Source organism: Silurus meridionalis, chromosome 5 (assembly GCF_014805685.1).
Source record: "Silurus meridionalis isolate SWU-2019-XX chromosome 5, ASM1480568v1, whole genome shotgun sequence".
NCBI lineage: Eukaryota > Metazoa > Chordata > Actinopteri > Siluriformes > Siluridae > Silurus > Silurus meridionalis.
In genome coordinates, this window is record NC_060888.1 from 11,403,351 (window position 1) to 11,426,491 (window position 23,141).

Below are 23,141 nucleotides of genomic sequence, written 5' to 3' on the forward strand. Positions count from 1 at the left end.
GCAGCGGCTAGTGTTGAGGAAAATATTTGCATTTCCAAATGGCATGGTGTTCTTCACGGCAACATTTTGTGTAGTGTTTCAACTATTTTCTGGACATATTTGTGTACCACTACTACTGAAGGTAAATGACTAAATATTTGTTGTAGGTGATTTTTTAGAACACAATGTTTTAGTGACTGTCATTATAAGGCAATACTATATCTATATTTCCTTTATTTCATACTGTTTTACATATTGTTTTAGACCCTATACTTCTTTAAATCTCCTTGCCCTGTTTAATCTAGTTCTTGGTATTCTATACAGTTAGTTGCATTACAGTCTAGTTAGGTGCTTTAAATACAGCTAATCTGCTTTTTATAGAGCTGGAGAGGCTGTCACATGGCCTTGCCCAAAATATTGCGATTGGCTTTTCTTTTTGCATCAGGTGACAGCATGTGGCAATAGAGCATCGCCCATGCTCTTTTATTCAACTCCAGGGCACACACAATTTGCACAAAGTGTCCAAATGCCCAAAGTGTCCAAATGTCAAGACTGCACCTGATGGTCGATATTTTTGGACCTGGCAAGGCTTATGCTGCTTACACCACGGGCTGAGCTGGTAAACTTTGAGTTTATTATTAATATAAAGGGCTTACATTATTGTCTTTTTTATACGGGTATGTCTGCCTGTTGTTTATCATGTTTTACATTTAGGTCTTATTATTAGGATATGCCAAAACTAATTCAGGAATTGTAATAGTTTTTTTTCTTTCTTTCACAGACCTGGAATCAAAAATGAATTGGGCGTCTTTTTACGCCGTTATCAGCGGTGTAAATAGGCATTCGACAGGCATTGGTCGCATCTGGCTCTCTGTCATCTTTATCTTTCGCATTATGGTTTTGGTAGTGGCTGCTGAAAGTGTTTGGGGCGATGAGAAGTCTGGCTTCACCTGCAACACCCAGCAGCCTGGTTGCAACAGTGTGTGTTATGACCAGTTCTTCCCAATTTCCCATATCCGTCTCTGGGCCCTGCAACTGATTCTTGTCTCAACGCCAGCACTGCTGGTAGCTATGCATGTTGCCCATCGTCGACACATTGACAAAAAGATCCTCAAACTATCAGGACGAGGTGCCACTAAGGAGTTTGAACAGTTAAAAAACCAGAAATTCAAGATTACTGGTGCACTTTGGTGGACGTATATGATAAGCATAATCTTCCGCATCATTTTTGAGGTGGCTTTCTTGTACATATTTTATGTAATATACCCTGATTTTAAAATGGTGCGTCTTGTAAAATGTGATTCTTATCCCTGCCCTAACACAGTGGACTGCTTTGTTTCTCGTCCAACAGAGAAGACCATCTTTACGGTTTTTATGCTGGTGGTATCTGGAGTTTGTGTTTTGCTAAACATCGCAGAGGTGCTGTATTTGGTAGGAAGAGCATGTGTCCGTTACTTTCGGAAACCAGAAGGGGATCCACAGGGACCTTGGCTCACTCAAATGCTGTCCCCGTACAAGCAAAATGAAATCAATCAGCTCATATCGGAGCATTCTTTTAAGCCAAGATTGAATTTAACTAGAAAGAGCCCTACTGACAAGGGCGAGAGATGTTCTGCTTTTTAGCTGCTACAAATTGGGAGGTTTCACTAATCAGTGGTAACTAACTCGGATCTTTAGTAATCAAGTTTCATATTTATTCATTTATTATGTTAATCTACACAAAAATGTTGGATTTATGCAATTTTAAAGAGTTTTTTTTATGATAAAAGGCAACATTTGCATATATTGTCCAAATCCTTCAACTTAGAACGTGGGGGTCCAGGCAACAGAAGAACTACTGTTGATTCAATTTATTGTCTTCCCCAGGATATTTTTAGTTGTTTGTGTGGGTGATTCTGTAAAATGTTATGTTTAATATGTAAAAGCACCCACATGCATTAAATGTTATGTTAATGCTTGAAATACAGTAAAATTAAGAAGCAATCTAGCCCAAATTAAGTTTTAAATATTATAATAGGTATATATATAAATGTAATGTAAATTTTATTATGTGAAGTAAAGTTTAATGATATTGCATAAACTGCAAGGCTATTGTATTTGTTCAGTGTTTGCATAATGTAACTTGATGTTCAGAGATTTCCTATTTTGTAGATTAATATCCTGGCACAACAGGACTATTAATAGGATTTTGCTTACTGCCTTTTTCTGCAGTCAAATAAATAAAACATAAAAACATTTTGCTTGTTAGATCATTTTCAATTTTTTTTCCACAAGGAATAGTGTTGTGCTATGGTAAGAAAGTCAAAAATGCTACATTTAGCTATGCTTTTTGGTTAGGTTATGGATGTTTCACCTGCTGGCCACCCTGTCACTTGACTAATAGTTTACATTAGAGGGTATGCAATATAGCATATTTAATCTGAGGAAAACATTGGAAATGAGCAGAAACCTTTTTGTCGTGTTTTCAGAAAGCTTGAATATGTGAAAATGTGAACAAATAATGACAAAAGGTAGATAATAGGAGATTTCTACCTAAAAAACAGTCATTTAAATATGGACAAAATTAGATTAATTTCTGCTCATTAAAACCCCACCACAGGCAGTGTGGATTTTGTTCTCAATCAAGGACCCATTTTTGGCTTTGTGTGAATAAATAACATGGATGCATACAGCCTCTCTTCTACCATTGCAGTGTATTCATTAAAAAGGTGAGTCACAACTTGTTCAGTATTATTGATCAAAAATATGCTTGAATAAGTATCCTAGTCACTCTGATATTAGGTGACAAGTGATTAGTACACATAATATATATTTCCATTTACAATTTTTAAAACCAGTCTATTGGTTAATCTGCATTATTAGTCATTAAAGCAAAATATAAATAAATTATATTTGTACTTATATCTACCCAAACTGGCCCTAAATGCCATGATTACATTATATTTAGCTGTGTTAATGTTTAGGGATTCTGCTTGAATAAATTGAATGAGATAATAGGATTATACAGTCTTCTGTAAAAAAATGTATATCATGACTGTCAAAACATAACTTTCACTAAATCATAGCAGATTATTTTCCAACATTTCATGTTATAACCAACAAAATTCAAGTAAACTATTTGTGTGCACACTGCCTAACTAATACTTTTGCTTGCAATACAGCACTCACACTTTTGAGATAAGAATCTACAACATAGCATCTTCATTTGGCAATTTTATTCTATGCTTTCTTACAATAATTCTACAGCTGTTTCAAATGGTGGTATCTCCTGTGTACAGCCATGTTCAACAGTTTTTTGATAGGATTTAAATCTGAAATCTGACCAGGCCATTGTAAAACATTGATCTTATTATGCAGCCATTACTTAAAATTCAGATACTTATTAATTATTAAAATACTTATTTACTTAAAATTGTTATTTGAATCATTATCATGGCAGAAGGTGACATTTTTCAGCCTTTAAGATTTTTATTGTTTTTACTTGACAAGATTTCCAGTGTCAGTTGAAGAGAAGCAGCTCCAGTGCATGATAGTGCCACCACGTTTCCCTGTTCTATATGCAGATGTTATTAATTAGAAAATGTGTCTTTCTAAATACATTACCACTGAACCAATACATGTTCCACACTACATTCAGCTGGCTAAATAACATCTCCAGATGAAGTTGCCATGGATTATTTATTCATACACACATTTATGGCTCCCTTGCTGTTAGTACCATCTGACCTTTCTCTACCACTTTGGGTGCTGGCTTTACTTTTGTGGGCAATAATTGTTTTGTCTTTGGATAGATTACCAGGATATGAACTGCTTAACCATTAAAATCAATACACTTGCATCTCTGTAATTTGGCTTTTAAGCCTCTGCCTATGACTAATATCTTTACTAAACTGTATTTTCACACACCCATTGGGCGACTTTGAATATTTGATCATGCGTTTAGGCCTCACTAATGCTACAACAGTGTTCCATGCCATGATCAACTACAGTATCCAGGGTTTCCCAAAAAAAATGTTTGTACTTGGATTTCACCTTGACCTTCTCTCACGCACCTGCTAAGCATGCTCTTCATGTCTATCAAAGCTTTCAGAGTTCTAGGTTTTTGTTTCCTATTTTGTTTTTCTGCTAAAGACAGTTCTCTGGTCTTCATGTAGGTGTATCTTCTGCAACAAAAAGTGCAGTGTTTTTATGGCACACTAAACCAAACAAAGACAGCTTTCGGTCATATGTCCCAATATTTTGGATCACTTGGAATGCGAAATGGTTCAGTTCAACAAACAATGTAATGTTGCATGTTGTTTAGGAAATGAAATATGAAAATAATAATTTTGCATTCATTTCAAGGTATAACAAAAACCAAAAGACTTGGTCATTTACTCATTCCCATTTTGCAAATAAATGTGATTTTTGTGATAAAAAAAATAGATTTTTTTTTTATTATTATTAAAATATACTGTATTGTCAATATTTCTACCTATCAGCTTCTTTATGCATTCTGTAAATATACTGTGCACAGCATTCACAGATTGTATAAGGATGCTGAGGAGCAGATCTAGGAGAGCCAGAGGAAGCTTGACTGGCTGAAATTGATCCTGTAGCAACTCCAGAGGTCCGAGAGCCTAAGGAAAAGTTTGGGAAAGTGGCTTCATGAAGGGTTCCTCATGAACGAATGGCATCGAACATCCCAACCCTGCTCTCAGTTCCTGAGACAGACATATTAATCAATTATTTAAAAACGTGTTTCATCTTATGCGTATTAAAACCAGGATATGCACATTTATTTATTATTTTTTAAATTAATTTACATGTATCTATATATTAATTCACAGTGTGAAGTGTGTGACTTTGTAATCTATAAAAAAAAATTCCAGTTTCTTGCATAATTCAATGAAGCACTAAAAGTGTTCATGAGAACAATGAAATTAAAAATATTTACTTTGCATTTCATTGATTCGATAAACACTGGGTTTTATTGTCTTGTTAGGCTGTATCTTGACACCGTATGTATAATAAAACAATTTAATTTTTTTTTCATTATTGCAAAATTTGTATTACAATTTAATGCCAAATTAAAACGATTCACAATAAAAATGCGATTTCTTTGATTTGAGTTAAAAGTAGTTTTCACAGATTTAATGAAACGTTACCAAACGCAGCACAACATCTTGATGTGCTCTACAGGTCCTCTGTTCACGTGTGTCTGCGCCAGAAAGCAGGCAGGTGCGCCGGGAGAGTTCAGATTAAACCTGGATTTGGTAAAAAGAAAAAAAAAAAAAAAAGACATGGTGTCTGCCGGCTAGCACTGTCCTCAAGACAAGACAACTTCACTTATTTAAAAATGGCTCCTAATTAAACCGAGCAGAAACAGGCTTAACGAAGCACTGAACCATTTCACGGAAACGGTAGGGTAAACGACTTTGTTTTTTAAACAGCTAAACTTGTTCGCGGTAGGTTTTGCTAGTTAGCATACTGCTTTCTTTTTGCTAACAGTAGTTTTGTTGCCTAGTTGCAAACTTTAGCACAGCTATTTAGCTAAACTAGCCATAAATAACCTTATTATAATAAACGTAATGATCTTTAAAGTTAACGTAGTGTTGCATAAACGAGTTTTGTAATTACGCTCATTTGACGGGGTGTGAAATCTGCCTACCAAACGAAATAAATGTTTTGGAGAATTAGATTTTCAATAGCTAGTGTTCAAGAATGTGGGAAAATCCCGTGTTATCAGGATTTTGGCTCCTGCAATAAAGTAAGCTTTGTATTCAGGATTTTGGAAGGACCTGCATTAGCAAGAATGCATGATTTGAATTTGTCATTTAAATGTAATATAATTAGACATACTATAAAATCCGATAGAGTATGTCGCTCTGAATCCCAGGAAAAAAAAGGCAAATGTGATGAGTGACATAACCGCCTGATTGTAACAAGTTTATACGAGCTACGAAATACAACTCATTTCAACCATCTACTGAATTCTAATAGTGAAATATGGAATTAAAATTATTGCTTATAAAAAATACATGCGGTTATTCTATCTAACTTTGTAATGAAAATATGACGGATTAAAATATAACACTAAATGAAGATGTCATCAGCTTAAATAGATTTTTGTTAGTGGTTTTATGAAATGATGTACAATTCTATAGAATTTAATACACTTTTCTTTACTGTTGCATAATTTGTATGAATTTATATTTGGTTTAAAATGAGCTGACTTGCAATCAACAACTGACTGCACACCAGAATGCACACAATTTTGCAATATTATGCACTATGTTCTGTAGTTTGCAAGTTTTCACTCTTACAGATTATTTTTAATTTAGACAAAAAAGTCTTCTTCATCTTCTTCTTCTTTCAGCTCCTCCAGTTAGTGATCGCCACAGTGGATCATCCGTCTCCATACCCCCCCTATCCTCTACATCTGCCTCTTTCAAACCATCTACCTGCATGTCTTCCCTCACCTGCATAAACCTCCTCCTTGGCCTTCCTCTTTTTCTCCTTCCTGGTGCCTCTCTCACTTAGTCTCCAAAACGTCCTACATGTGCTGTCCCTCTAATAAACTAATTTCTAATCCTGATCCTGTTTGTTGTCATTCCCAATGAAAACCTCAACATCTTCAGCCGCTACCTCCAGCTCCACCTCCTGTCTTTTAGTCAATGCCACTGTCTCCAAACCATACAACATCGCAGCTCTCACCACAGTTCTATAAACTTTCTCTTTCACTTTACCCTTCTATCACAAATCACTCCTGCCACTCTCCTTCACCCACTCCACCCTGCCTGCACTCTTTTCTTCACTTCTCTAACACACTCTCCATTACTTTGCACTGTTCAAGCCCAGATAGATGGGGAGGGTTGCATTAGGAAGGGCATCCAGTGTAAAAACGTGCCAAATCGAACATGCGGATCATGAATATGGATGATCCGCTGTGGCGACCCCTAATGGGAGAAGCCGAAAGAAAGTTATATACAGTGGTGTGGAAGTGTTTGCCCCTTCCTAATTTTTTATGTTTTGCATGTTTGTCACAAGCGGCCGAGAAAGCACCTGACGCCGAAGGGGGTGTGGCAGGTGGATTACTGACAGATAAACATGTACTGTATGTATTTTTATAGCATGCCTTCATCAAACAAATCGCGGCAACACTGTTGTGTAAAAAAAACCTTCAAAAACACGTGCATGCACATTCTCATTTATTAACGCACATCATGTACATAAAGAAATTTCAAGCACGTTAATATATTGCCGCCATTTTGATTTTCGTTTATCTCGATCATCGGTTATCTCGATGCTTTTTGGCGACCCCCTAGGACATCGACATAACCGGGTTCCACTGTATATACACATACATGCGTGTACAGTTTTCTTTTTCCCTATTTTTTCCTTTCCATTTCCTTACCCCTTCTATACCCATTCCCTTCCCCCCAGCTCACAACAGAATAGCTAGTCAGTAAGTTATTAAGAAATAAGAGAAATGGCTTCTGCTGTCGTGTTGAGCTCTTAAAAATGTTCCTTTCACAGCTGATGTATGAAAACTCTCAACAACAGAACACTGGGTTAGCTTCTAGCTTCTAGCTTCTAGCATGGGGTTCCTGGAGCAGTTTCAACAGATTGGAGTTGCTGTTTATCGCAGTAGATACGATCTTCGAACCAGAAAGACACAGCTTACATTTGACCTAAAAGTTTTTGTCTTTATACTCAACTAAAGTGAAATAATGAGCATATTTCAATAATGAGAAACTCGTCTTGCTCTCGCCTCGACTCGCCATTACTGCCACACAGACCTGAATAAACGGAGACACGCCCACAGCACGTCTTCTTCCTGTTTACAGAGGGTAATCCACCAATCCTACAATGCGTCTCTGCTGTAAGCAAGTTAGACTGTAGTCTACACTTCAGCCGAAATTAACAACAAAATTGGATGATATGAAATGCAGTCAAGAGGTTTTTTTTCCCTTCTTTAAGATTAAGGAGATGGCTGATTGGCACATAGTTGGAGGTAACGACCCAGAGGAAAAAGATTTTTGAAAAACTGATTTACCAGATTGCATACTTCGAATTGCTAAGGCTATTTGTGTATCAGATATAAACTCATCTAATTGTGATGCTGTATCTACACTTATTGTAGTAATACATAAATTTTGAAAAGAGGCCTCTAATGTTGAAGTGTCAGCAGAAGAAGGAGCTTTATAATTTCAGAAGAAAGAGCCATTGATTGTTAAATTATCAGTACGCTTTGTACCTTGATAATTTTTTTATTTCTGGTATAGCCGATCGTTGCCAACTGATTGGCCAAAAGTTGACCAGATTCCCCCCATGCTTATAAAATGAGAAGCTTGATTTAAAAATCAGATACTTCGCTTGTCTTGTCGAGATTAAATGATATGCTGTTTGTAATAGTAGGCATTATTTAAGTATAATTGGTGTAGGTGATACACTGCATACTGAATCCAATTCTATTATTTTATCTGCTAGTTTTGTAAGCCGTTCAGTGGTCTCTTTATTTTGTTTTGCGCAAAATGGAATAATCTGCCTTTAGATATGCCTTTAGGGATTTACAGATTGTTAAGGATTACATGCCTGGAGTTTGATTGACGTTTAAAAAAAACTCTGTTCTCATAAAACTCACAAACTTTCATCTAAAAGAAGTGAGTTAAATCTCCAAAGACGATAGTTAGATCTAGCCTCGGGAATATGGATTGACAAAGTCAGTGGAGAGTGGTCTGAATCTGTTATCAGAGCAAGAAGTCTTTTATCTAAAAGAAAATAATCTGTTTGTGAAACAGTATTATGTACTGGAGAATAAAATGAGTATTTTCTTGTACAGTGGTCCCCCGGTAATCGAACGGCTCGGATATCGAACTATGGCAAGGAAAAACTCCCTTTGATGTTATGAGGAAGAAACTTTGAGAGGAACCAGACTCAAAAGGGGAACCCATCCTCAATTAGGTGCATAAACATTGGCCAGAATAAGTGTGAGCTTGTATATTTTCCCGACTACATTTATATGACGGCCCGCAGTATCTGAGTCTACAGTTGTTGCTATAAACAGTAGATTTTTATTCATCAAAATAGCAGCCCCCCTCGCCTTTGAGCGGAAATTTGGCGGGGGGGCTGGTGACTGACTTGAGCCCTACCCCGATCACACATTATAACCAGGCAATTAACCCAACCCTCACGAACATATCCACCCATATTTTGGGTGAGCCACAGATCTATTTAACCAAAGATCAGGCTTTCACTGGCTTTCATATGAACTTGAAGTATGTAAATTACATAAACTGATCTAAACATTAACTAGTCAACATCAGCCTCAATACGGTTATAAAGCATTAATTTTACACAACATTCTACCAAAATTAAAACTCAAACTTCAACATAATTACACTAATTTTAAACTATTCCAACCAGCACTGTGATTACCGTCCAGGTGGCAACATTAAGGAGTATAAACCTCCTTCAGGAATTTTACTGAAAACAGTAAAGTTCGACAGTTGAGATCTGGCTTCTGCGGGAGTGATACTATATTTAACGTACTACATGACTTTATCCAAATCTGTGAATATCTAATCTTTGCCCTTATAGGTGATATGGAATCACGCAGGATGCAAAATCCCAGGGCATACACCGTCCCTGGTTCCTAGGAGTTTTCTGACCTCTGTAAATGCCGCCCGAGCCTTGGCCACGCAGGGAATATAGTCGGGAAATAAAGATATTTGCTCCCCTAGAAGCAAAGTGGAGCTCGAGACCAGGCATAGCACAGTACCTCGACAGTCCTGATGGTAGTGTAACTTAGCAACAATTGCAATCCCCGTTGCTTTTTAGAAGCGGGACTTATACAAGTGGTTGATAAGGAGGTACTTATCCATCTGCAGGATTTCGGTCAGTAATTTAGATACGGACACGGTGGAGCTTGACAGAATTCGAATGTTACCTCTCTGCATTTCCCCTTTAGTATCATTAACTTTGCTCTCAGCTCGGTCAGTTCTGTCTTTATTATGCAGTAAGCTGTGTTTGCACAGAGACTGAACTAGCAGCTTATAAAATATACAAATCAAGCCTGCACAAGCATTTAGAGGTTATATAATATCTGTACTGCTGCATTGGTAGTTAAAAGCATGTTTTAATATTTTAGTAAAAGCCTTTGTTTAAATTAACCAAAAATAAAATTTTTGTAACATTGCTTGTGGGGTCTAGCGCTAGTAACCTGTTGTTATCTAGTTATTAATTATGCAAGCTAGTTATTAATTATACTATGTACCTGTTTAAATGTAGATTGGTATATAACTTAGGATATTAGGATATAACCACAGTCACTTTTTTGAAGTGGGGATGTATTTCTCCCTATAGCAGGAACGCAAGTAAATTTAATTTGTTACTTTCCACCTCTGGATAATTGCATTGTTAATTCTTCGACAATATAGGCTTAATGATGTTTAATGGTTTTCAGTGGCCTTAAAGCAATTCCAAAAGCAGCTTTGGAAAATGGTGATTCCATCTATTTTCACATTTAATGATGCAACAAGACTGTATCTGATAGTTTTTTTTTTTTTTTTAAATCAAAAGCTGTATATCAACATAGCACTGGTTCTAGTCCTATTATTTAACATGCAATCTTCAGGAAATGTTTGTGTTTTATATGTAATGTGGGAAGCATGAAATAAAAAAATTGAGATTTTAGCTTGACAAAAAACTTCTTTTGTAGAAAGTGCCTTAGAAGGATTTTACCTGTTGTAATAGTGATGTTGGCTAAACTAAACAATATTCTCCTTAGCTGTAGGTTCCCAGTGGATGAACATGAATCTTGCACAAATATCCAGCCTGTCACCACAACACTTGTTCCAGTTCAGTAACTTAAGACGTCAGACTGGAGAATGTGTTCCACGTGTGTTAAAGTTTGGGTCCTCGCTACAAAATGCTGTCTTGGCAAACTCAAAAACAAAAGCAGTACTGCCCCTCCAGCAACTAGCTTTGTTACATGGTGCTGAAAAAAAGTCACCTGACAGTATTCCACCAGAACATTCTACAAAGTTGTTTTTGAAGCAGGAATCAAAAGTGTGTAAGGTGGAAAATGGCAAGTATTTAATTCCTCAGGACATAATTCCAACAGAAACTGAAAAGAAAGAAGCGGAATTCCTGAGTATTACCAACAGCATAACTGAGCAGCAGTTTGGAAATAACTTTAGAATTCAACACCAGAAACAAACTTCTTCTCAGCTCATACATTTTCTAAGAACAAACAGAAATATGAAGTGTTTCAGTTTTGCAGGCTCTGAGAAGGGGGCTTTTGAGTTAAAGCAACAATTAAAAGGCAAAACTGAAACAAATATGGATCAGGAGTTCATACAATGGCAGAAAACACACAATAAGCCGAGGAATAATTCTGCATGCATTTTCACTGTGAAAAACAGCTGTGCAGGGTCTGTCACCTACAGATGTGTGATTGCTACAAACTCTGAATTGTGGGATATTGGGGATATTTCCACAGAAGTGAAAAACCCACTTGCTTCCATAATTGAAAGTTTGACTTTTGCTGACTGCAATTACTCCTGTATCATGGATCCATTTACACAGAGCTTCTGTATTTCAAGCAATGAATCGATGGCACACCAATGTGGCATTAAAGGAGTGAGCAGTAAATCAGTGGATCGCAGCAGTAAAATAGAGGCAACAGGAAAAATACCTGAATTTCAGATTAAGAAATTTGAAGAGATTCCTATTGTTGTCACTCATGTGGTCAGCCCAAACAACTTCTACATACAGCTTAAGGATAACAGCCTACAGGAACTGTCTGAAATTATTGTGTAAGTAGTAGTGTGGGTTTTATCCTTGTTTTCCACATGCTTGCTAATATTTCCTAATGTTTTATTTGTTTTATTTAAAACAGAAAGAAAAACAGTAAGTCCTATGGTGAATTAAACTGCATCCCAGATATTGGTGCTTATGTAATGGGCTGGTACGCAGAGCAAAAGTTGTGGTGTCGTGCCCAGGTGACAAAGATATGTGGAATGAACCATGGTGAGACAACAAAACAAATAAAAATGGCTAAGAATTAATGGACCATTATATTAAATATTTTTATTTTTTATTTAGGAAGTGGTCACTTGTGCATCAACATTGAAGTGGAGATCAGAAGGATTGATTATGGAGATTTGACTTGCCTTTCACTTTGGAAAATTAAGCAGCTTTGTGGTGAAGTTGCTAAAATACCAGCTCAAGCTTTACAAGTCTCTCTGGCAGATGTAGGTATTATTATCTTATATCTTATTTCATCTGGTGACATTTCTTACAAAACAATTAATATTATATATATTTTTTTCTAGGTAAAACCAGTGAATGGAAAGAGCTGGTCCACTGAAGCTGTCAGTTGGTTTAAAGACAAAGTAAACAAGAGGACACTGTATGCTAGGCTCTATCCAGCAGAAAGCAGAGTTATTGTGGAACTCTTTTTGGAGAAAGGGAAAATTGGGGCTATGAGGTAGGTTTGATATAAATTCGATATTAGATATGTAAAGCAGTAGTAACTAATATTACAAGTTTATTTATATAGCTTTTATTGCTATATAAGAAGCCTCCGACAACAGTGGTGTTTTTTTTTTGGTTTTTTTTTGGTTTTTTTGCACAAATATGCTACATTTTAATTCTTCAACGGCGTTTGTACCATGTTAAAAAAAAATTAGATTACAAGAATAAAGTCGTGGCACTATGCGAATTAACTGGGAATTATGAGAATAAAGTTGTAGCACTACAAGAATGAAGTCATAGCAGCACCGTAGCAGCACATATTAAATATGTAAATTAGTATTTTCTGTACAGTTCAATTTGCGCATTTGCTTCTCTGCTGCATGACTACAAACTGTTCGTCAAGCGAATTCAAAGTAAATTGCACTGCGCCAGGTGCGTTCTTGCAAAAACATCTACATGAGCAGTGGCCGTTGATGTTTGAAGTTACACTTTTTGTGTAGCAAACTTTTTTCTGTGTCATCAAATATTTAAGCTCTATTTGAGCAACATAGATCACATACTGTTTGGTCATTCTAATTGAATTTTATACCAGTCAGATTTGTATTAATTTTTGTACACTCTCCATTACTTTGCACTGTTGACCCTCCGGTACCTGAACTTTTCCACCTTCCCCACCTCTTCTCCCTGCAACCGCACCACTCCACTGCCCTCCATCTAATTCACACACATGTACTTTGTCTTACTCCTGTTGACTTTCATTCCCCTTCTCTCCAGCATGTACCTCCAGCTCTGCAGGCTCTTCTCGACCTGCTCCCTACTCTCACCACAAATCACAATTTCATTCGCAAACATCATAGTCCATGGAGACTCCTGTCGTTCCTACTGCACACTTCACTGCTGTCACACTGTCCTCATACACGTCCTGCAGCACCCTCACATACTTCTCTGACACACCTGACTTCCTCATACAATACCACAACTCCTCTTTTGGCACTCTGCATACACTTTCTCTAAATCCATAAACACAATGCAACTCCTTCTGACCTTCTCTGTACTTCTCCATCAACATCCTCAAAGCAAATAAGGCATCTGTGGTGCTCTTCCTCGGCATAAAACTATACTGTTGCTCACAGATGGTCACCTCTTCTCTCAGCCTGGCTTCCACTACTCTTTCCCATAACTTCATGGTGTGACTGATCAACTTTGTTCCCCTGTAGTTACTGCAGGTCTGCACATCTCCCTTAATCTTAAAGATCGGTACCAGCACTCACCTTCTCCATTCCTCAGGCATCCTCTCCCCTTCCAGAATCCTGTTAAACAATCTGGTTAAAAACTCCACTGCTATCTCTTCTAAACATCTCCATGCTTCCATCGGTATGTCATCTGGTCCAACCGACTTTCCACTCTTCATCCTCTTAATCGCTTCTCTCACTTCCTCCTTACTAATCCTATCTACTTCCTGTTTCACCAACTCCACACCATCCAACCTTCTCTCTCTCTCGCTCGCTCTCTCTCTTATGTTCCTTGTTCATTAGCTGCTCAAAATACTCCCTCCATCTTCTCAACACACTCTCCTTACTAGTCAATACATTTCCATCTCCATCCTTTATTGCTCTAACTTGCAGCACATCCTTTACAGCTTGGTCCCTCTGCCTGGCCAATAAGTATAAATCCTTTTCTCCTTCCTTAGTGTCCAATTTCTCATACAGCTCCTCATATACCTTTTCCTTTGCTTTTGCCGCATCTCCTTGTACTGCTGCCTACTTTTCTCATGACTCTGTTGATCCCAATTCTGTTTTGCCAACCTTTCCCCTTATGCTCTCCTGCACTTCCTCATTCCACCACCACGTCTTGTTGCCTTCTTTTCTTTTCCAGATGTCACACCAAGTACTTTTCTAACTGTCTCCATGATCACTTCTGCAGTAGTTTCCCAATCATCCTGCACCTCTCCACCGAACTCCTGTCTGACCTCTTCCTTGAATTTCACACTTCAGTCTTCCTCCTTCAGTTTCCACCATCTCATTATTTCAGTTCTCACTCTCCCCCTCTTCTTTACCTCCAAAACCATACTACAGACCACCATCCGACGCTGTCTAGCTACACTGTCCCTTGCCAACACCTTACAGTCTCCAATCTTCTTCAGGTTGTATCTCCCACATAGAACATAGTCCACCTGTGTGCCCCTTTCTCCACTCTTACAGGTCACCCAATGCTCCTCCTTCTTTTTAAAATACGTATTCACTACTGCCATTTCCATCACAACATCATGCCTTTTTGATTTTATGTATCAATCAGTTCATAAAGAAGTCATCCAAAGCAGAATCTTGCTTGCTCTTTGAAAAAACTCGTACCAAACATTTCAGTACAGGGCTTTCGGTTGCAAACCTTTTCATGTGCTGAACATAGTTAAAATTCCCTCAGGAATGTATTAAGTGGTGGACTGCAAGTTTATTTATTCTCTGCCTCACATTTTGAGCGCATTTAAAAAAAAAAAAAAAAAAAGTATTATTAAAAATTCAAAAGAAACACAACAATGACCAGGGTAAAAAATTAACTAAAGTTAGTGCAGTGTCACTGTGACAATTTGTTTTGCGCAAGCTTGAAAATGATAAAGAATTTATATGGATTCGTTAGCATTTTATGTGTAGCTTCAAGAATTTATCTTAAAAGGAGAAAATAATTAGAACAGTTAAGTAGAACATATCTTTAGAAAATTAAATATAAAATGTAAATCGCACACAGACACACACACTTATGTACATATCTCTATTACTCTAACGGGGTCAAATGTAAACTAATTGATTTAATTTTATTTATTCAATTCAATTTGTTCCAATTTGATTACTCAATTTGATCAATGTAATAAGTGTATTGCATTAATTAGATATTTATAAAATATAAAATATTTTATTTAAAACTGTTTTAAAAATGTAAACTGTTCAAATGTTGATTACAGATGTTAATAATAAACTGCGTTAAGAAAAAACAAAAAGCATTTTATGTTTTGCATTTCTTCCCACAACCGTACTGAAATTGAACCGAACTGTGAGAGAGTGAAATACTTTTACAGTGCTTAGCATGCTACCTTTGATATATCCACAAAAAAACCCTGTAATGCATATAAAAATTATAATTAACATATGGAGGGTTACTTAGCTAATTTTATTTTAGTTGCCTCTTTAACCAAAATGTGTTTCTGTTAGCTGTGATGTTTTGACTTTGCCTCAGAAGTAGGGTTGAAAAATTCTGGGAAATTGCAAGACTGGATACTTTCCATGCAATTTATCAGAAAAATATGACTAACAGGAAAATATGGGAATAAACCGTGAATTAATGGCAATAAACTGGGAATTTACATAATTGCAGGTTAGCCTATAACAGTGAACTTAAAAGGAAAAAAAATCATACTAATAAAAAAATTAAAAACGACCAATCCTCACAAACAATTCCGCTTAGTCAACTGGTTCCCACCGTCTTCAGACTCTGACTACCACAGGAATATTAAAGAAACAGTTTTGCATTTGCATCTGAAGATTACCGTAATTTCCGGACTATTAAGCGCACCCATATATAAGCCGCACCCACTCCCAGTCGCTTTCATGACTTCGTTTTTTTCTGACTTGTTCGGGAATAGTGCCTTCACGAGGCCCTTAGAAATTGATCGCGTGCACCGCGTTGTTCAGAAACCACAACCAAACGCGTATCCTAGGCATATGCTTGTCCGACTCCACCATTAGCAAACTAAGGAACTTATATTGAAACGTAGTCGTGAACGGGGCTCTCTGGAATTCAACGGTGATTCGTATTTTCCCGGACATGCTGGCTGAGGTGGTGAGGCGCCGTGCTGAGTTTAAAGACGTGAAAGCTTCTCTTCGCAGCATGGGCGTCACCTATGGAATGCTGCATCCTGCTAAACTCCGTGCTGACTTTCAGGGACAGCGACATGTTTTCCACACTCCGTGGGCAGTGATGGATTTCCTCACTGTTTCCATCAAGACTACAGGGAACAAGGCCTGACGAGCAGAATTTACCCGAAGCTTATAAAGTAAAGTAAAAGTAAAAAAAAAAAAAAGGAAAAGAAAAAATAAGAAAAGTAAAATTTAGTGTTCTGTCTGTATTTGTTACATAAGGCCACGTTAATTTAGTCATATGTAACATACTGCTGATAATGACTTGTACATATCGTAATTCAGTTCACGGAGCACTGCCGAAAGGGCAGCCAATAATTGAATGAACCTGTTAGTTGTTTTCTTTTGTATCTGACTGTTTCCAGTTAGGTTTGTAGTAGCTATGGGTGTTAGACCCTATGTCCACTCTGGATGTTTGGAGGGGATAGGGCTTGTTTATGCTTTTATTTTTGTTTGTTTGTTTTGTGCACCTTCGATCATCTTGTTTTTGATTGCTCTTCTCTTTAATACTTTCTCTTTAAAACCCCCTGACCAATTTTTGACTCTATTAAACCTTTGTTGACTAAGAATGCCTAATATGCACCAAGCAACTGGGGGCAGGGTTAAAATGATTAGTTGGAATGTCAAAGGCTTAAATAATAAGGTAAAGAGTGTAAAAGTATTTTCTCAAATAAACAACCTAAAAGCCAACGTATGTTTTTTTACAGGAACTCATTTAAAGATCTCTCGCCAAAAAAGCTTGTTTAGGTCCTGGGTGGGACATGTCTTTCATTCAGGATATAATTGTAAAGCTAGAAGTACCGCTATCCCAATCAATAAGAATACCCTGTTTAGCCCCTCAAATGTTATTTCAGATCCCAATGGTAGGTATGTGATTGTCTCAGGCTCCCTTTATAATTGCCAAGTTACTTTGGTAAGCATTTATGTGCCTAACTGGGATAATCCAGACCTTTTTATTAAACTTTTCTCTAAACTTCCAGAATTAAATCTTTATCAACTGATTATGGGAGGTGACTTTAATTGTGTTTTAAACACTGTTTTAGACAGGTCATCTCCAAAATCAGCTCTCCCATCCCAATCTTCGAAAATAATTAACTCCCTCTTAGAGTTGTACGGAGTAACGGATGTGAGATGTCTTCTGAACCCCCTTTCTAGAGTCTTTTCCTTTTTCTCTCCAGCTCACCACACGTATACATGTATTGATTATTTTTTCATTGACAGTAAATTCATCCCTTCAGTAAAGTCTTCCTCTTATGAAAGTATAATTATCTCCGATCATGCTCCAGTAACTCTCGAATTGGCCCTCCCTGGCTGCTATAGGTCCTTATATGCTTGTAAAATGAATGTATTACTTTGTTCAGTTTCTCTCAGAAAAGATCTCTACATTTCTTGAAATGAATTCAACAGAGGGAATCTCTACATCTTTACTTTGGGAAACACTCAAAGCTTATTTACGTGGAGAAATTATTTCTCGCTCTACTCATATTTAGAAACTCCGTAATAAGAGGCTTCTCGAACTCTCTGAGCAAATTGGCATGTTAGATCAGGATTATGCAAGCCACCCAACTCCTTCGTTATATAAGGAAAGGGTTTAACCTTCTAAATAAATTTAACCTTCTTTCCACCGCTCAAGCACTGGCATTACAACTTAGACTTAAAACGGCAAAAAAAATTATTATCCAAACCCAAGAAGGTGGTATTTTAACAGATCCTCAAGAAATTAATAACAAATTTAAATCTTTTTATTCCTCATTATATCAGTCAGAATCTTTTAAGGATCCTAACGTTATCAATAGTTTTTTTGATAATCTTAACATCCCCCAAATTGATAGCGAATCAAAAGCCAAATTGGACGAACCTATTAGCTTAACAGAAATTATGCAATCTATATCACAAATGCAGAGTGGAAAATCTCCGGGCCTAGACGGATTCCCGACAGAATTTTTTAAAAAAGCTTTCCCCTCAGCTTTCTCCACTGCTCCTCTCGGTTCTTTGAAGAGTCTCTAAACGACGGTTACCTACCCCCCTCTTTACGTCAGGCGTCAGTTTCTCTCCCATTAAAGCCCGATAAGAATCCGTTGGAGTGTGGATCGTACCGCCCAATCTCACTCCTCAATGTAGATGTAAGAATTTTGCCAAAAGTTCTCTCTCTCAGATTAGAAACTGTTATCCAAGACATCATTCACCCAGACTAGACCGGCTTTATTAAAAATAGGCAGGTTTTTTTTTTTATATCAGACGGCTGATGAATATAATTTACACTTCATCTGACTTTTCTATGCCTGAGGCCTTAGTTTCTCTCGATGCAGAGAAAGCATTCGATCGAGTTGAGTGGGACTATTTATTTTTTTACATTAGAAAAATTTGGATTTGGTGATAGGTTTGTGTCCTGGGTAAAACTCATATTCCTCTCCCTTGTCTTCGTGAGAACGAACGGTGTTAGCTCAGGTTATTTTACTCTTTACCGTGGCACCAGACAGGGTTGCCCACTATCCCCTCTTCTGTTTGCATTAGCTATAAAACCTCTCGCGATCTCCCTTTGTAATAACCACAATATCACTGGTATTATTAGAGCAGGAAATGAACAAAAGATTTCTCTTTATGCGGATGACATAGTGGTGTATGTTTCAGATCCAGAATCGTCTCTTCCCTACGTTTTAGATATTTTGAATCAGTTTAGTGGTGTCTCTGGCTATAAATTAAACTTGCATAAGAGTGAGCTTTTTCCAATTAATTATTCTGCAAGATCTATTCCAATATCAACATTACCATTTAAATTAGCCTCGGACAACTTCAGATACTTGGGAGTAACAATAACACGGATGTATGTTGACTTATTTAAGCATAATTTTATTGCATTGTTAGAGAAAACCAAGCAAGATCTTGCCAAATGGACGACTCTTCCGCTCTCTTTGGCAGGTTGAATCAATAGTATAAAAATTAATATTCTTCCCAAATTTCTTTTCCTGTTTCAAAGTATTCCACTTTTTCTACCAAAAACATTTGTTAAGACCTTAGATCAAGCAGTATCTAATTATATTTGGAACGGAGGCCCAATAAAGATCCAAAAATCGTTTTTTCAACAGCCCAAAAAAATTGGTGGGTTTGCACTCCCTTACTTTTTAATATATTACTGGGCGGCAAATATCCATAGTATTCTCTACTGGAGCCAGTCACACTATGGCCTGTGCCAATGGGTTCCGGCATGAGTTGAGATAGAATGTAGTTCCTGTACTCGTGCCTCTGCATGCTTTATTATGCTCTTCATTAGCGTTGAAGACATCCAATTACTCATCCAATCCTTTAGTTCTACAAAGCCTTAAAAACAATTTAGAAAACATTTCGGTTTCCGGGCAGCATCAGGTCTCTCCCCTATATATAAAAACCCCTCCTTTCTACCCTCTATTTCGGACGGATCCTTTGCACTGTGGTTTAGAAGGGGCATTGTAAACATTTATGATCTTTTTCAGGAGAATAATGTGTACATACCTCGTCTATATGCGCCCGTCATTCGTTAATACAGTTTAAATTGTTTCATAGAGTGTATTGGACAAAGACCAAACTATCTAAAATTAACCCTGGTTTGGATCCAACTTGTGACCGGTGTCGGCAGGCTCCGGCTACTCTCTATCATACTTTTTGGCTTTGCCCAGCCTTGACCTCTTTCTGGACATCAATTTTTAAATAAATCTCTGAATACTTCATTTTAGATATTAAACCATGTCCCCTAATAGCATTATTTGGACTCAACCCCACAAATCCCTCCTTGTCATCCTTACAATCAAACATGCTTGCCTTTTGTTTAATAGGAGCAAAGAGACTTATATTACTGAATTGGAAGAATCCTCACCCACCCAGTTATTCTCTTTGGATACATGACTTGTTGCAATTTATTCAAACAGAAAAGATCAGATTTACATTACTTGGTATTACGGAAAAGTTTTACACCACCTGGCAACCATTCTTATCAGATTCGACGCATTACAACGGCTTGTATCTAAACAGTATCCTACCAAAAAAGTCATTGTTCACTGTCTTCCTCCTTCCTTTCACAACAATCGTCATGCGTTTAAAAATCACCACTGGTGGAAGTTTTTTCTCCCATGCCGTGCAGCTCAGAACACAGCTGAAGTGCGTTTTTTTTCGTTTCCGTTCGGAAATTTCTTGGTCTAATGTTATGTCGCTCAGTTTTTTGGCTTGAAGTTTGTGAAACCGGGAAAAACCCAGGACAAATCCATAAATTAGCCGCTTTGTTGTTTAAGCTGCGGGGTTCAAAAAGTGGGGAAAAAAGTAGCAGCTTATAGTCCAGAAAATACGGTACATCTATTCAAGTAAGTTTTGATATTACTCGGGAAATATATTTTATCTATGATATTAAAGTTTAACTAACAAATCCCAAAATGTATTTATACAGTAGCTAGCCAGCCAGTAAATCAGATATGCTAAAGGTAAGCTATTACTATTTTATTGACAATTTATGATGCTAGCTAGTTCTTTATGATGTTCTTTCTTTTACCTTTTGCTAGCCAGTTTTCTGTTATTATACAGAAGTACAGCACTGTTATTGGAAGAAGTATCTTATGCCCATCATTCAAGCCTGCATTTATTTGATAAATACAGAAGAAAACTGGCATAATGGCTGATGAGAATTCAGCTTTGCATCACAGAAATACAATATATTTAAAAGTATAACAGAAAACAATTGTAATAATATTGCACAATATAACCATTTTGTTCTGTATTTCTGATCAAATATGATCAAGTTGATCAAATGCAAGCTCAATGAGCAAAAGTGTTTTTTAAAAAACAAAAACAAAAAAATGTTTAAATTAGTGTCCAAACTTTTAACCAGTACTGTATATACTAGCTTTTAGTTTGTTTTAGCAAGCATGCTAATTAAGGAGTATTTATTCAAGTTCTACTTACAATTTCATATTTTTTTTTTATTATCTGTATGTTTGCATGCATGTCAGCTTATAACCAAACAAAATGTTGATATTTATGTTTGTATATGATACAGTTAATATACGTTTTCCTGAATTTCTAATTCATTCCCATATATTCCTAGTAAGTTTCCAACTTGGAATACTTCCATAATTTCTTCAAATACGTTCCCAGAAAGTTTTCCACCCCGTTGCAACCCTAATCACAAGTATCAAGCAATCCTGGCTAGTAGGCATACAAGATGTAATCACTTTTACATCAAAGGATACCATTGCAGTTTAACATTGTATAGTTATGTTAATGACAGTTGTATCAACAAAGTCAAAAAGTACATATTTGGTGTGTACTAATTACATAATGTGGAATGATGTATTAATTACTTAACATGGAAAAACTGTGTCTGTGTTGGGGCAAATGGAAACTGTTAAGTGAAAAATTACCCCACAAATAAAATGTACTTATAATTTTGGATACTTTTAATCTGGATTTTGTATAATGGTTCTCTGTTTGTTTAATTCTAACAGAAGAAGTTCTTGCTTGTCTTTGAGACTGACCCACAATGGTCATGCTAGGCATGAACGAATGAACAGCATGCATCTGAAAAAAAGTAAGTAGACTATAGTATTTAACACTAAACATTTGTTAATAATGGATGCATTTGATTCATTTGATAATAGGGGTTTATGATAAAACTGGGTGTATAATTATCTTTTAGGTTATGCCCACAAGCAATCAAGAAAACACTCTGCAGTTTGGGAGAAGTATATGAGATCCTGTATCAGAATGGACATTCACACATCTTAGCAATATAAGAATGACAGTGATTCCTGCTTTATGTTACTGATGAGCTTGATCTTTTTGTAAGACAGGTTGACATTTTTTAATAAGATTGTTCCTTGTCTTTTATTTAAAATTATTATATTTTACATTTTTGTCAATGACTTAATCAGTCAAGATTGTTAAACTATAATACTTTTGTGTTGGGCCCATGGTAATGCCAGGGTTAGATGACTTCCTGAAGTTGGACACTGCAAACTTACAAATTATTAATTAAGCAAAATAGACGTTTGAGGCAAATTTGCTGTATTGCTGTGTATTTGTGTTGTAGCGATTTGCAATGTTCATATGTGTTCATAATTTTCTGCAAATTGAAAAAAAAAATGCCCTTATATACAAATAAAAATGACTTTTTTCCCATGCAAATGAGATTGGTTAAAAACAATTCTTGTCAGTTTTAAAAGAACCTGTAAATGGGCAACCTAGGCATTGTGCTGGTGTTAGAATAACCTTAAAACGAAGATCAACCCAAAGTTATTCTACTTGCATATGAATCTTTACACATGTACTTTATGGAATTCAAATACTTTCCAATGTGGTATACTTGAATTATTTCAAATAATTTTATAGTTAGGGGAAATTATAATGCTGCAGCATACAAGACTTCTCCATCATGGGGAAAGCCCACATATGGGTCTGATGTATAGGTATCCACATATGTGCCTAAGAGTATACATTTCTTCAGATATCCGTCACATTCTTTTCCAGAGTCATAGTGCTCAGGTGTGTTTGGCTGTGGAATTGCTTGAACACTTGTAAAGGCAAGCCTTGAAGACTGGTCAGAGTGCCTGTGCTTACCCCTGTCCTCTGCTAAATAAGAATATATTGTGCATGTAAGCATCTTCGCTGGACCATGGAAAAATGGAAGAAGGTGGACTGGTATGATGAATCAACTTTTCTTTTACATCACATGGATGAAAGCTGGCATCAAGATTCAGAGCCTAATTCCCTGGGCATTCTCCTGGGATTTTGTGATACATGCGGGTATTACTTTGACACATACAGTATTAC

At 36.7% G+C, this 23,141-nt stretch overlaps 2 protein-coding genes and 1 long non-coding RNA gene across 5 annotated transcripts; 2 read left to right on the top strand and 1 right to left on the bottom strand.

Annotated features, from left to right (window-relative positions):
- gjb1b (gap junction protein beta 1b) lies at positions 1-2,215 on the top strand. 3 transcript variants are annotated; one of them, XM_046850219.1, is made up of 3 exons: positions 6-121; positions 425-598; positions 761-2,215. In XM_046850219.1, the coding sequence occupies exon 3, from the start codon at positions 775-777 to the stop codon at positions 1,600-1,602; it is 828 nt and encodes a 275-aa protein (XP_046706175.1). In that variant the 5' UTR covers positions 6-121; positions 425-598; positions 761-774; the 3' UTR covers positions 1,603-2,215. The 3 variants fall into 3 exon arrangements, with proteins under 3 accessions (XP_046706177.1, XP_046706175.1, XP_046706176.1); XM_046850220.1 differs by having other exon boundaries at positions 44-121; positions 361-598; XM_046850221.1 differs by lacking the exon at positions 425-598 and having other exon boundaries at positions 1-121.
- Positions 2,216-4,392: 2,177 nt separating this feature from the next.
- LOC124386393 lies at positions 4,393-5,225 on the bottom strand. The gene is made up of 2 exons (XR_006925915.1): positions 5,127-5,225; positions 4,393-4,682 (listed from the first exon to the last, which is right to left on the bottom strand). It is a non-coding gene; the product is annotated as an uncharacterized LOC124386393 (long non-coding RNA).
- LOC124386391 lies at positions 5,192-22,496 on the top strand. Its single transcript, XM_046850218.1, has 7 exons — positions 5,192-5,381; positions 10,751-11,780; positions 11,864-11,994; positions 12,070-12,218; positions 12,300-12,454; positions 21,818-21,900; positions 22,009-22,496. The coding sequence occupies exons 2-7, from the start codon at positions 10,768-10,770 to the stop codon at positions 22,095-22,097; spliced, it is 1,620 nt and encodes a 539-aa protein (XP_046706174.1). The 5' UTR covers positions 5,192-5,381; positions 10,751-10,767; the 3' UTR covers positions 22,098-22,496.
- Positions 22,497-23,141: the final 645 nt, after the last annotated feature.

Excerpts from the sequence above, each read along its gene's own strand:
- gjb1b (XM_046850221.1), top strand. The coding sequence starts at position 775 with ATGAATTGGGCGTCTTTTTACGCCGTTATCAGCGGTGTAAATAGGCAT.
- LOC124386391 (XM_046850218.1), top strand. The coding sequence starts at position 10,768 with ATGAACATGAATCTTGCACAAATATCCAGCCTGTCACCACAACACTTG. Across the intron at positions 11,781-11,863 it reads GAACTGTCTGAAATTATTGT|AAAGAAAAACAGTAAGTCCT; the intron begins GTAAGTAGTAGT and ends TATTTAAAACAG. Across the intron at positions 12,455-21,817 it reads GGGAAAATTGGGGCTATGAG|AAGAAGTTCTTGCTTGTCTT; the intron begins GTAGGTTTGATA and ends TAATTCTAACAG.